The sequence below is a fragment of the Suricata suricatta genome, chromosome 3, assembly GCF_006229205.1.
Source record: "Suricata suricatta isolate VVHF042 chromosome 3, meerkat_22Aug2017_6uvM2_HiC, whole genome shotgun sequence".
NCBI lineage: Eukaryota > Metazoa > Chordata > Mammalia > Carnivora > Herpestidae > Suricata > Suricata suricatta.
Genome location: NC_043702.1, coordinates 123,098,016 through 123,112,534, shown reverse-complemented (window position 1 = coordinate 123,112,534; position 14,519 = coordinate 123,098,016). Strand labels below are relative to the sequence as shown.

General features: G+C 50.6%; 1 protein-coding gene across 2 annotated transcripts; it reads right to left on the bottom strand.

Moving 5' to 3' along the window:
• Positions 1-1,140: 1,140 nt before the first annotated feature.
• POGK (pogo transposable element derived with KRAB domain) lies at positions 1,141-13,592 on the bottom strand. Of its 2 annotated transcripts, none has more exons than XM_029935070.1 (5): positions 13,306-13,592; positions 8,400-8,526; positions 7,508-7,639; positions 4,768-6,257; positions 1,141-2,953 (listed from the first exon to the last, which is right to left on the bottom strand). In XM_029935070.1, exons 1-4 carry the CDS (start codon positions 13,435-13,437, stop codon positions 4,786-4,788), a joined length of 1,863 nt encoding a protein of 620 aa, XP_029790930.1. In that variant the 5' UTR covers positions 13,438-13,592; the 3' UTR covers positions 1,141-2,953; positions 4,768-4,785. The 2 variants fall into 2 exon arrangements, with proteins under 2 accessions (XP_029790930.1, XP_029790931.1); XM_029935071.1 differs by having other exon boundaries at positions 7,541-7,639; positions 13,306-13,591.
• Between the last annotated feature and the right edge of the window lie 927 nt (positions 13,593-14,519).

Genomic DNA, 14,519 nt, shown 5'->3' with positions numbered 1-14,519 from the left:
CGGGGCTTGAACCCACAAACCTTGAGATCATGTCGTTTCTTTCCTTTTGGAATGTGTAGACCAAGACTAAAAAGGAAAAACAATAAACAGCTTAGTTTCAGTTCTCGGCACAAGTCTAAAAAGTCCTTTAAAGGTTTAGATAATTTGTCAGGTTTGGAAGACTTCGGATTGATAGCTAGGTGAAGTTAGTGCTTTTGTTTCAGGCTATCTGTATACCAGGAACTTAATGCAAAGTATGTGTTAAATGTCACGTTGTGCTTAAATGGGAGGCAGCCGGGAGCCTCAGCCACGTCCTGCCGCCCACTGCGGTGGCAGCCTCCATGTGCCACGCTGGCTGGCACCTCCACAGCCCCCTCCTCTGGTGGGGACCACAGGATGCTGGAGGACCCCCTTTGCCTCGTGTTTCCAGCCTACGTGAATATCTGCTTTCCATAAGAGTCATTTTGTAAAGTGGAAACAGGGTTGAGGATAGACGGATACTTAGGATTTGAAACATTTGATGCCTCTGTCCCACCAAAGGCTAGTTCCGACTCCAGCAGTGTTCCCAGCTGGGGTCCTGAGTGGAATTGTGACTGCTTATTACCAAGCATTTAGAAACATAACTCTCAATGAGGAAAAAGCTGTTTGAAACCAGATAATTTCAGACTTAGAATGAAGCTTATTTTTCCTGCAGGAGTTTCAGTAATCATCTTTCATCACGGGCGCATCACCGTAAAGCCAGGTTTGATAATGCTCACCTTGCTTTCTACCCAGAGTGCCGGCTCAACACATTCTTACAGCCTTGATCACCCTCTGCTGTGATCAACCAAACACATGTTCCTCGGACTCCACCCCCCCCCATGTGATTGCGTAGTGTACCATCCCTGAGGACACCTGAAACATGACTGCATGAGGAAGAAAGCTATGCCAGGCCTCCCCCTAACTCCCCACCCCTGCACTTTTTTGAGTTTAAAACCACGGATCATTTTTCTTCCCTTTGTCTTCAGACACCAACATTTATATTGCTATAACACTTTTTTGATTCAAGGATATTACACACACACTCCCCAAACTGAATGGAGAATAAAGCATAAAAGTAGTTTGAAACGCAGCCTTTCCCAATGCTAGCAGGTAAATAATAAATAAAAGCACCATAGCCTATTGTCTTTATTATCAAAGTTTATTGTTGGGGTCCATGTCTACCTACTGGGAAGGACAACTATGTCTCAGTATGTGCTAGAGGAATTCCAGGGTAACAGCCATTCTGCAAAATAGGTGCACTGGGACTCTGTTAAGCATAGTTCATAATTAAGTCAGTGGAAGAATGAGCCCAGAAAAACCCTGACAGTAGAGCCATTACTCTAGGAAAGTTCCAGTGCTATGCAACCTGTAAGGCATCATCTATCAGCTGATGATGAGACTCAAGATGTTGGTGGAATGAAATAGGAGTGGAACCCATTTTCTACTCTTCTCTGCAAGAAAACTATGGCTCCAATGCAGGAACCCAAAATTAGATCTTATAAAATTTAAGCTCCCAAAGTAAGTAAAACAGGACATAAAGGGAAGGACCAGGAACCAGGGCAGTGGAGGATAAATTAAGTGGAAGTGGAGGGAATGGAAACTAGCTGTATTTAGATGCCATTTGAGAGAACAAATAATACAGTACAGGTGAAAGCAAATGGGAAATAATTCCAAAATTGAAAGTTATTCAGATACGAGAAATGAAGTGAAATCTCCTCCCTTGGAGGAAAACTGGTTTTAAACAAATGAGAGGTGAGTCACTAATAGGAAAATGAGTACCTGAGTAGAAATAGGTGTTTCAAGATGCCAAGAACAGTATAGCGTATGAGCAGAGTCTACCAGAAGAAAGTGGTTATGGTAGTAGCCTGTTACTCAGATCAGACAGCGGAATGACATTTCTGGCAATGGCTTTGTCTAGAAGGTCCTGGCATATTTTTTTGTAGCATAGATAGCTCGGAATGCTTCCTTAACACTCAACTTATGTGGGAATGCAAATTACTATAATGTAAAAATTCAAAGACCTCCCATCTATTTCTGCAGGGCAGGAGATTAGCAGTCCCGAAACAGCTGCAGCTAAAGGCCCACGTCCTCTCATACCCCGTGATAAAAATATTAAAGAAACCAACCAAACAAGTATTCGATGAGTCAATGAGCCTTGTACCACGTGGAGAGCAGATAATTTATAGCGACTTCTGCAGGCAGCCTGAGAAACAGAAAAGCGTGTATGCTAAACGCTGCCCCATCATTAAATATGACACAGAGGGTCACCAAAGACCCTAGAGGAGTCTAGCTGCCAACGAGTTTGGGAAGATAAATAAACAGCATAGTTCGCTAACCTGTAACCACTCTGACCTCGTCTGTCTGTGGAAAAGCCGTCTGCTGGCACCAGGCCAGTAAGGCCCGAATTTTGTTAGCATTAGTATCTCATTTTTCCAAAAGAGGAAATGTCTACATAACAGGTGTACATATGGGACTCATTTCTACAAAGCCTTCTCTGCCGTCTTGACCTGTGTGGGGACAGGTTCTAGTCTTGGAAGCATTTTTAAAGGCAAAAGAAAACATTTACTTGAGGTTTTCTCCACAGAGAGCACATCAGTGGAGGCGGGCCCATACGAGTCTCCTGTTGGTGGTGAACAAACGGTCTCTTCTCCAGGAAATACCTTTGTTTGTTCATATTTACAGGTTTCTTTTGATGGACACATGGATTAATCTCTAAAACAAAAACATGGGGCAGACAGTTTCTTCCCTATTCATGTCTCTGCTGAAATCAAGGGTCCTAGACTTTTCTGACACGTGGTGGAGGGGGGCGGGGTGGGCTATGTCACAAGACAGGGCGCACAGTCCAGTCACGGGGCTGCTCAGCCCCCTGGCCGCCTGCTGCTCCCCGTGCGTCCACGCTTGGAGGAATCTTCTTGAGGATTTTCTTCTCGCCTGTTTCAAACAGTTCCATTTGCTGGAAAACAGAGAGAACCTATGTGTGAATTAACCCTTGGATTTTAGAAATCGTACACATTTTAACAAACACGATTATTCCATTAGATTCCCAAACAGATGAGGAGAGGCGGTTTTATGCCCGTCTGTCCACTGCTAAATCTCCTTTTACTGAGAACCCTAACCGCTTCCATCACTTCCTCAGTTCACAAAAGGGCAGCTGACGAGAGAACTGGTGGTCACGATGGGCAGAAGCTCACGGTGGATACTGGACGTCAATGCCTATCTTCATGCTGCCACCTCGCCCTGGCTCTTCCCTTCCCTCTTCTGGTAGCAAAGAACTTAGTTTTTTTAAAAAGCAAAAAAAGCATTAGTGAACAAGGAGAAGGAAAGCAACAAAAAGCAAAATAAGACAAGGCTTAAAAACTCACTAGAATTCAAAGTCTGATTGTGGTTAGCAGCAAAGGGCTGACTTCATGGAGGGAAAGGGTAGCAGACATGAGAGGGACAGAAAAGCGAATTTGGTGATTTGACTTGAACACTGAGAACAACTCCTTGATGCCACTGGTATATGAGGGGTCCCAGAATTACAGTGGGGTTCAACAGTATGGGTACAATTTGATTTGGGGACAGGGAAGGAGACCTATGTCCTCTTGTGCTTATACAGCGAGGAGTGAGGTGAAAGATTTTGGTTAGCATTTCCTTTGGAGAAAAAAAAGCAACTAGGATGGAACCCCTTAGTTATGCTATAAAAGGAAGAAGAAATGTCAAGTAGCGTTAGGTCCTCTGTAAAGGAAGGAATAACCTTCTTCATATTAAACATTGTGTCTAGGGAAAAAAATTAATTGACAATTAGGGAAATGAGAGCAAGAGGGCAAAATGAATTGCTTGTTCTTTCTGTATGTTTCCCACTGTACCTGGTTGGCTGTTCTTTCTCAAGGGGTAGGGGCGTGCGTGCGTGCGTGTGCGCGCTGGGGGGAGGTATGTGTCGGCTCACACCCACGAGTGCTGTCAGTCCCCATCCCCACTTCCTCTTGAAGCTGCCCTTCTATAGGCAACTCTGAAAATTCCAGACCTGTTGCCCTCAGTCCTCAGACTTTACTCATGGTAGCCGTAGGTATGTGCCCTGTTTTCTTTTCTTTTTTTTGGTGCAAAGATTTAACTTAGAAATACATCCTCAGACATGAGTGGACTACAAGAAATGATTGTAATTGCTCACTCCAGCCAGGAGGACGTTATGAGAATAAGATAAGGTTTTAAAACTCTTTTGAATTCCTGGGGAGAAGCAAACCTAAGCTCTTGTCTTTATGTGCCCGTGGGCTTCCGCAGGCCACGCAGAGACCGAGCACGGAGGCCGCAGTGCCCATGCCCTCCCTACCCCACCGGCCGTGGGGGCCAGCCGAAGGGAGCACAGCCGAAGGGAGCACAGCTGCTCCAAGTGTGTCAGCTACACGCCTGGCCCTAATGTTCCCCGATTTCTAGGGGAAAGAAAGTAGTTGGCTTTTCAGACCAAACTTTTTGTTGACTGAGCCGTGTCAGACTATGCTCCTTCAGGCCCAAATAATTTGAGCCTGACGGCGCTCAGATTAGATGTCGTGGCAGCTCACTCCTTGTGAGGAGGTCCCGGGTCAGGCCTCAGAGCAAAACACCCACAAAGCAAGCCAAGCAACAGCCGTCCGACATAAAGGAGGAGCTGGCGGCCCGTCATCCACCGTGCGGGACAACCGGCTTGAGAGTTCTTGGGAACAGAAAATAACGGCAAGAGGGAAGGTGTCTGTGGGACACGGACAGGTCCGTCCGTGAAGGCGCGGGTGCGTTACTGTGTCTGCTGGTTACCTTGTCTCCCCTCTGCTGTCAGTTGCCCTCCGGCGTGCTCTCCATATCGCATTCTCGGGGTGCCTCCCCTCCCCCTGGCAGCTCACTCTCGATCTCCCACAGGACGTCATCTTCATCTTCCAGGTTGCTGGAGATGTGGCACTTCTTGAACCCCTGGACGATGGATTCACTGGAGATGCTGTTCCACGCGACCATGACCCACTCCAGGAAGAGGCCCAGGGGCGGCTTCTTGGCGTTCCCCGTGGGGCTGAGCGCCAGGTTCCCGGCCAGAAGCCAGTTGGAGTACTGGGCCCGGACGCTGTCATTCAGCGGCTTGTAGACCACCACGTCCAGCACCTGCAGCTGGGAGGTCAGGCCCCCGGGGATGATGACCATGTCGGTGTTCATGCTCTCCATGGAGCTCTTCACCGAGTCGGTGGCGTGGCCTCGGAAGCCATTCAGGATCAGCATCCCTCGCTGCTTGGGCGCCGCGCCGGTCCGCCGACGCCACACCACTTCCAACCAGTCCTGCATCAAGTCCTCCGTCATCCACCCGTACCGATGGCAGCGGATTTCCATCCCGCTGGGGAACTTCCCGGGGGGGATGTACGTGCCCCTCAAAATGATGTACGGAGGCAGTTTCCTCCCGTCGGCCAAGACACCCAGCATCGCTGTGATTTTCAGTTTCTCCCTGCCCGGCGTCTTGACCAAGACAGGCTTCTCGCCCTGGTTGTCCACAGTCACCCGGGAGGGCACCTCTAGACAGATGGGCGTCTCGTCGGCATTCCCCATCTGGGCCACCTGGTAGTCGTGGGCCCTGCGCAGGGCCAGCACGCTCCGCTGGTACGTGACCAGTTTCTCTGTCAGGTCCTCGGGCAGCTGCTGGGGCACCGGCACTTTATGCCGCAGGGACAAGTCATACCTCCGCATCATTCTTCGACACCATCCCAAGCTGGCCTTGAACCCTTTCTCTGGAATGTTCATTTCCTGGGCGATCTCCAGAGCTTTCAGCTGCATGGCCTCCCTGGTGATAGGGTCCCCCTTGGCCTGCATGTACCTGACATACTCGGCCACGCGCTGGTCCACCAGGGCAAAGCGCCCGTTCTTGGGGCCGCGGAACGCCCGCCGCATGGCGTGGGCATTCTGGAGCTGCGGCTTCACCTTGCGCCAGTCTCGAACATTCTTTTCCAGCACTCCGAACTGCTTGGCAGCCTGGCAGTTGTTGGTGCTCTCGGCATACTCCACCACCATTAACTTGAACCCCGCATCGTAACTGCGCCGCATGCCCCGGCTGAACTGAAACTTCCCGGCAATGTCGTCCGCGGAGAGGTCATACCCCGGGAAGCCCATGGCCATGTAGAAGGGGTACCCCTCACTCCACTCGGGCAGCTCCGTGAGGTCCCGCGGCAGGCGGAGGCCAAAGCCGTCCAGGTGCTGAGGCTGGGGAAAGTGCGGGGTGGCGTTCATCGGCCCCGCCCAATCCGGGGGCTTGACGTCAGACTCTTCATTTTCTAGGAGACAGACAGGGACGGGCAGACAGAATGACAGTAAGTAAAAGGTCTTCTGGCGTATTCCGATGTTCTGGGTCAAAATGCTAAGAATATCTTAATCTGAGGTTCACCCGAAGGAGTAACTTTAATAACAGAAAACATTTCCTCGGTCCTTATTCCTGTGCCAATTCCTATAGGTCACAAGACCTGTGGACCATTACTCCTTCTTTGCAGGTGAAGCTACAGAAGTGAAATAATACATCAAGGGAGCTAAGTGACAAAGTGCCAGAGCTGGGAATTGAACACAGGTACCAAACTTGGACCACACAATCATTTTGCGGGCCACTTTTGGGTCAAAATAGTTTTCATGTGGATGAGAAGTCAAACAGAATCCACACTACCGGAGAGTAGTACAGAATTTAGATGCATCACGGCCTGACTCGCATCCCCAATGCCAAGAAGATCTACAGCAAAACCATACTTAGCAAAGTTAAGTTTATAAGGCAGAACACCAGTTCCCTCAGACCCACATCAGAACTTCTGTATTTAGAAAGTGGCCACAAAAACTGGATAGGACTTGGGAAATTATCGTATCTCACCCAAACTAAGAGGCCATCAGCTGCAAGATACACCATTGAAAAAGAAAAAGAAAATCCCATCAATTTTAAGATGAGTTCTCAATTTCAGAGATGTAAATGTGGTGGGGGGAAAATATGTCCAAGAATCAATGAAATATGGCATTTGAAACTCGTACCTACAGAGAGGAGGTGAATAATCACTGGCTGCTTAGAAGCCAACCGGTATCCTAACTGTTGGTGACAAATGGCCGTGTACTTCTCAGACTACTAGCTCACACATGTACCACAGCCGCTCTTGCCTTTTCTATCCCAGATGAAATGGACGAGAAACTAGGGTCAGTCACCGTGGCCGTGTGCTTTGTCTCGTTACTCTCCTTAGTTTTCGAGGGTCCGTGGTGCGCTACTGAGGTGGCCTCCCTCACCCCCCACGGGCACAGGACCAAACGCCACACGAGCTTCAATTTATTTCATGAGCACACAAGGTTGCACGTTCAGACTTATTACCCACAGTTGACAGGCGAAGAAATTGAGGCCCAGAGAGGTGAATGAAGTGGCCTAAAGTCACACCGCACTAGCAAGATTTTGAAAATCCAAAGCCCATAATCCTTCTGCCTCATAGACTTGCCTGAACTCTTAGATACCCCACAGAGTGGACAAGGAAATTTCAAATCCGGGTTCACAATACTCTCTTACTGGATGGATGCTGGAGTGACTTCATTGTAGTACCTGCAAAGGTTCCTCCTTGGAGCTGCCATTCATCTGAATTCTGAGATTCCTCGTCACCTTCTAGCCGAGTGATCATGTCTGGCTTAGGGAATGGGAATTCTGTTCATGGGAAATAAAACAGGTCAATAGCTGTGTGTTGCTGCCTTGGAGCAAAATGAGTACTTTACAATACTCAGGGAATGCCCCCCCGACCCCCATGCACACGCTCTCTGTGTGGAGGTTTACAAAAGCCAGTGGGAAAGGGCTCTAGGGTAATTAAAGAAAAAAACATGACAGGAAACAGGTCTGTCCAAGGGAATTTACGGATCTCTCATTAAGGCCAGTACGAGTAACGGCAAAAAGAACCTCATTGGGCAGGATGCAGTCCCTGACCTACTGAATGTTCTGGCACCTATGAGAAACCAGGAAATCCCTCCAACTGGTTACATTCTAATTACATGGTTTACCGATGCCGGGAGGGGGAACAAGGATTCTTTGGGAGTAAGTTCCCAAGCGTCTGAGGCTAACAGGGTAACCATGAGGCCTGCCTTCCCTCGTGACGGACATGCGAAGCCCAGGCCCAGATCTGTGGTGACGTTTCTTAGGTTAGGTCTGTATTTTATTTTTTATGTTCATTTTTTTGATGCAAATGTCTGGGTCCAATGAGGATGGTTCTGAGAGCTGGCCCAAGTTGCTGCGTAGAAGGACTCAGTATTTATATCCTGCCTAAATCAAAGCCAGGAAATCAAATGGACACAGGCATTGAGGGGACAGAGTCCAAGTTCAGGAGAAAGGGATGTTGGATACACCAGAGAAGAGACCTAGAAACAAGTCTCTGGGCTCACAGCTTCCAGGAGACAAAGGAAAAACAAAGCTTTACCCAGGGACAGGACAGTTTCATAATTCATCCTCATGACTTCGCGGTAGAGGGCCTTTTGTTGCTCCGTCAAAACTTCCCACTCCTCATCGGAAAAATATATGGCCACCTCATCGAACAGGGCCGGCACCTGGAACAGAACAAGCCTCTCAACGACTGGCAGGCATACGCAGACAGCCTCACACACCTTCATCTCGCAGGGGAGGGGCTCTGACCTGGGGGATGCGGTGGCGCACAGCACGGGTCCCCCACGCGCTGCTTAGTGTCGCTCACTCCCTCGGTTCGCAGGTGAGGGGAGCCGCACCTTGAGAAGAAAGCTCCCCAGCGGTGAGCACCCGATCACTGGATCAGGACACACTTGGGGACAGCTGATGGCGGCTCAGCCCCACTCCAGATTCAGGAGCCACTGCTGAGACGGTCCCCCCTCCCAGCACAACACGCCCAGCCACCACCCTGCCCTCACCCAAGTCACGGACCCCAGGCCTGGGGTGGGGGTGGGGGGCAGCTTGTAGGCACTGTTCTCCACTCCCAGGGGTATCAGCTGTAGCAACTGGTTCAGAACCCAAAGCCCAGGGAGGAGCCAGGGGGACCAGGGGCCTCATCCCGCCTTTTCCAATCTGCGAGAGCAGGAGTAGGAGGAGAGAAGAGCTAATTAGAGCTTAAATTTATGTAATGAGATAGGAGAACAAACTAGTGTGCTTTGCTGCCTAGACCTTCAGCTAAGGACAAAGGCAGCTCTCCTTCCCTCTCCCCACTGACCCTGCTCCCCGACCCCTGCGGGAGGGGCCCGGCCACCCAAACCAACCTCCTCTTGGTTACACAACTGTGTGCTCTTCTTTTTACCATGTTGTTTCTTTCAGGCATTAAAAGTCCTACTCCAAAGTTTATCATATTCAGAGGTAAGAAATCGCTGGGGGTTCAGGCTATTCCCTTGGATTACTGCTTTCGAAGCTATTCCCCAAGGCTGAATCCAGAGCCTGTGTGATTATGAGACCGTTTTTCATCAGCTTAGAAAATTAGCACCTGCGCAGCCGGTAGCTTCTTCAGGCGTCCAGCCTTCGGTCATTTGGACACACTGGACTTTCTCCTTCCTCTCACAGTCCACGTCCTCCCTTCCCACACATAGCACTGTACAAGTGGGGAGTCCTTCCCGGGAGAGGCCCTGTAGCTGCTTCATCTGGCCTCCCCAACGACCCCATCTAATCAAGAAGCTCAGAAAGCCCTTGCTGCTCAAAGTCACACAGCCAATAAATGGCAGGGCTGAGATCTGGACCTCACACTGAGTTCATGGCTCTGGCTCCTACAAAGAGCAAAGTGGCCTCCCTGGCGACCAGCCCTTCTCTCGCCTACCTCCATCCTCAGCTGTACTCAGGGCTTGCTGCTTCCTGGGCAAACCATTCTTTGACCTTTCCTGTCCCCCCACAAGGCTCTCCCACTGCCTCAGAGGTCCTCCCGTTCCTGGCCATCTTCCAAGTAGCCCAGATGTCCTGTTTCCGGGGAAGCTCGCCCTGATGTGGGGTGTGTGCCCACCCACACATCCCATGGCACCCTGGCCTCCACACCCTACCACAGTGCAGTATTCTCTTGGTTTGCATGTCTGCTTCTTACACTAGAATTCAAGCTCACTGAGGGCAAAAACCTGTGCGTATTCCATCTCCCTCAGCTTAGGACACTTCTTACAGAGAGTAATCACTTAAGAATGTATTTTTTAAAGTTTATTTATTTATTTTGAGAGACAGAAACAAGCAGGGAGGGGCAGAGAGAGAGGGAGAGAGAAAGAATCCCAAGCAGGCTCCTAGCCATCAGTGCAGAGTCCAATGTGGGGCTCAAACTCATGAACCACAACATCACAACCTGAGCTGGAACCAAGAGCTTAACCGACTGAGTCCCCCAGGTGTCCTCCAATTTATTTGAATACAAGAGTTAAGCAAGCAATATCCAAATTTCCTTTCTCTTGTTGCACTTAGAATAGGTTCAAATAATCATTAAGTTGTCTCTTACAAAACGGAGCTTTCTCTTTGGAGTAAGGGTGAAATACGAGGAGGTAAAAACAGATGAGTCTCTGGGCTCTCCTCAGACTTCAATCTGGAAAGCCCGTCGGCCAGGAATTTTCCACCCCACCCCTTCTCACTTCCCAGCCTTCTGAACAACTCTCCTTTGGCCTCTTCTCTCCCTAGGAAATTCCAGATCCAGGCCATACCTATTTATAGTCGCTTTCCCTTCGCTGATAAAACGGGACACAGGACTGGCTATGCCTGTCATTTCAGAGGAGCTACCGACACTCACAGAAGTGAAACATCCTAGGCCTGGTAAAAATATCAGGAGCCCCAAACCTGTAAAGTGGCTGGAGGGTGACTGGTGCCAGATTCACGTCCTCATATTTATGACGGCGCCACAGAGGACCTTCAAACAAGCCCACCTTATGCTCCGAGACACACAGGCCAGTGGCTTAGAAATCCTCCTCACAGCAACCCTCTGTGAGGACTGAGCAAGCCTTCGGCCAGGCCCTGGGGTGCAGGCCTCCCCTCTCTCCACAGAGACTTTTTGTCTGGCTGAGCACAGCATAAGGAAACAGGGCCTGCCCTGGGCACAACCCCGAAGTCAGGCGGCCTGTGCTCAATCCCCAACACCCTGCCTTGGCCTTACAGGTAGGGACCCTCGGTCCCTGTCCTCCTCCCTTCCCTCAGAAGACCCAGGATGCATCTCATAGATCCGCGTTCTTCCTTTGGCCTGTATGTACTGCCCTGCTCTGCGGGCAAGCTGGCATTCCAGAACCCATGGCCAAGGGTAACCCTCAGGAAGTACCTGCACCCCACACAGCCCCACGCTGACGAAGCTGCATAACCACCCAGCAAAGGTCCACTGCACAAAAGCACCTGCTGTATACCAGGCACTGTGCAGGGCACTCCCTCTTACATGTTTATCTAAAAAAAAATTTTTTTTAATCGTTTATTTGTTTTTGAGAGAGAGAAACAAAGGGTGAGTAGGGGAGGAGCAGAGAGAGAGGGAGACACAGAATCAGAAGCAGGCTCCAGGCTGTCATCACAGAGCCCAATGTGGAGCTTGAACTCACGAACTGCAAGGTCATGACCTGAGCTCAAGTCGGATGCTCAAATGACTGAGCCTCCCAGGCGCCCCCCTCTTACATGTTTAAATACTTATCTTATTGAATCCTTCAATATAAAGAAATGGGAATCACTGCCCCACTTTTATGAGTGAGGAAACAGCGGCTAAGTAACTTGCCCACAGTCACAGAGTCAGGAGGTCTGGCTCCAAAGCCCAGACTTTTCCAGCAGGCCACTGAGCACGTGGACTGGACTGCAGGAGCCCCGGCCCTCGCAGGACAGACGGCCAAGGACCCGTCCCGCAGAGCTCCCGGGGAGAGCGCGACCTCCTCGGCACAGCGCCCCATGCCCTGCGGCTGCCGGTCCCTGGCTGCCCTACTTCTCTCACCTTCTTCATTTCCAGCTCTGGGAGCTGCTCCAACTCTGCACACGCGGTTTCCTCTCGGGGCTTCGGATCCTGCTTTCCCGGTGTCTGGAGGGCAAGCCCTCTCCCTTCCCTCGGCCAGTGCCACTTAGGAATAAGACTCAGTTCGGGGTACATTCTTCCTTTTCTCTACCTGAAACTTGATTTCTACTCTAATTCTCCTATGGAGTATTATCATCCTGACAGACAGCACAGCTCTCATTTTGGAAAGGCTTTTATCAATCACCCTAACACAATTCTCTACAGCCAAAATACATATTTAAGGAACAGATTTATTTCTTTTCTTCCCCTAGTTTAATGCCCTAAGACAGGGTTTTCCAACATCAGCACTACTGACATTTTGGGCCACATAATTCTTTGTCATGGAGGCTGTCCTGTGCATTGTAGATGTTTAGCAGCGGCCCTGGCCTCTCCCTAGGAGATGCCTAGTAGGATCTCCCACTCCCCACCCCCAAATACCACGCTGCATTTGTATTTTTATAAATTCACTCTACTTCTATCACGGTCTTCTGTTCGGATGTGTCCCGTACGCTCTGCTGCCTGCCACCCCCACCCCTCAATCTGGCCCACGTGGGACTTCAGCTCTCCCGTGCGTGCTATCACAAGAGGCGTTCACACGGAACCACACGGCGTCCCCTCCTGAAGCTCTCCTCCAGTCAGTGCAGGGCCCCAGGTCTTATTTCAAAAAGTTCCCTTCAGCCACCGGTGGGTGTAAAAGGCTCTCTCCTTCCCAAACTTCAGGCCTCCGTGGGGGCCCCCTCGTGTCAGCCTGCCGGCCCCGTTTTAGCAAGAATCCTGCTAAGTTACTTGAGGAAGATTCCCACACCTCTGACCTCTGATCACCCTAGTCTGCCTTTAGCAAGAATCTTGTTAAGTCAGCTTAGCAAGAATCCCCCTATTGGTGTCTCTTCTTGGTAACTTTTCACCCACTCTGGATCCTTGGCTGGAAAGCCCTGCGTGTCTCCTCGTACTCAGTGCTGAGCCCCAGCCCTCTCCCTCCTGCAACAGTCCTGACACCTGTCTCAACAGTCCCGAACAGTCTTCCTTACCACCTTCACATGCGTCAGAGTCAGTTTTTCTTTAGCACAGGTCAGCAAGCATTTAGTTGGTGTCTGCAACATGCCTGGCACTAAGCAAAATATAGGGGACTCAGGGGTATAGGAGGGACACAACCCTGTTCAGATTTCTAGTCCCAACGATGACAAGCCACATGGCTGAGGAGACTGTTTCCACAACCAGCTCCATTCTTCACAGTGCCTTTTAAAGCCCCAGGACTGTTTTCTCAGGAATGCAAACATACCGGGCTGGGCTGGGCTGGGCTATTTCTGCTTCCTATGCTCGAGAGGAGGAGACTTACAACAAGCCCGGCTCCCAGGCTTGCTCCTCTCCTCACAGCTGTGTGGACTGTCTTCTCACTTACCCAACCACCCTCTGAGCAGATCCGGACTTTTTGCATATCTGTGGGGCCATCCTCTGGTTCCCGACTCTGAATTTCTTCTTCCTCTTCTTCTTCCTTTAGGGTCAAATTGAGAGTGTAGGCTGTGGAATCCATCTCTGCAAGCAAGAGTCAGTTGAGAAAAATCAGGCACCAGTGTGAACTCTTCAAAGCCTGGGGTTGGGGTGGCTCCGCATACGCAAACCTCTTATCCCTAAGCGCTGTTCAGCCTGGAATACGGAAGGAAGAGTCAGGCCTGGGGAGGGAGGGCTTTAGGGAAAGCAGCAGAAAGCTGGAAGGTGACATTAATTATGATAAAAGGGGCTGCAGGCAGATAGGATACCTGACTGCCTTCACATATTTCAAAAGCTACCTGTGGAAGAGACCAGACTGGTTCTGTAGAGACCCAGAGGCAGAACTGGCTGGTGGGTAAACATTCTGGGGGAGAGGTTTTAAAGAGTGCTTTGAAAGGCAGAACTTTCTCACAGCCAGTGTCACCTGAACATGAAATGAGCGTCAGGAGTGGGATTTTAGCTTCTGATCAGTGAAGGTGTCTGAACAGACAGGACACTTGCTCCACTGGGTTCTCCCTACAGGCCAGTGAGGCACGGGACGCTGGTTGGCCCAGTATACCCATCACCTGAATTCCCCCAAATCAAAGATTTTGTCCATGAGCTGGTTCAGAAAAGTCATTCTGCCTTAAGGGATTTTCCAAACCCGAGATTCAGTGACCCACAGTGAGATGAATGCCTGGATACCCAAGAAGGTGCCCAGATCTGTTAGGGCCGACCCCCACCGGGAAACGCCTCCGTGGCGAAAGGAATATTCTCTTTCGTCCAGCTGTAGGTCAATATAAAAGGGCGCGCTCCTGCCCTCTAGGGGCGCGGGCAATTCCTAGATGTGGAGTGAGTGTGCATCTTGTGGGCCGCATCCTCCCGGGCTTCCAAAGGAAAGATCTTTTCAGAGTTCAAAGTGTGCCGCTTCGGTATTTCCAAAAGGGACGGGCGAACACGGTAAGGCTAGGTCAGGGGCGGGCGGAAAAGGCTTCAGATCCCCGGAGCTGGAGCCCAAACTTGGCCGCCGATTCCCCCCGCCCGCTCCCGGGCAGGAGGTGGGGGCGGACGTGGCACCGCCCCGCAGCAAAGGTGCCCGTGGCTAGATGCCCGCAGCCGGGGCCGCCGCCGCCCACCCGCCCACGG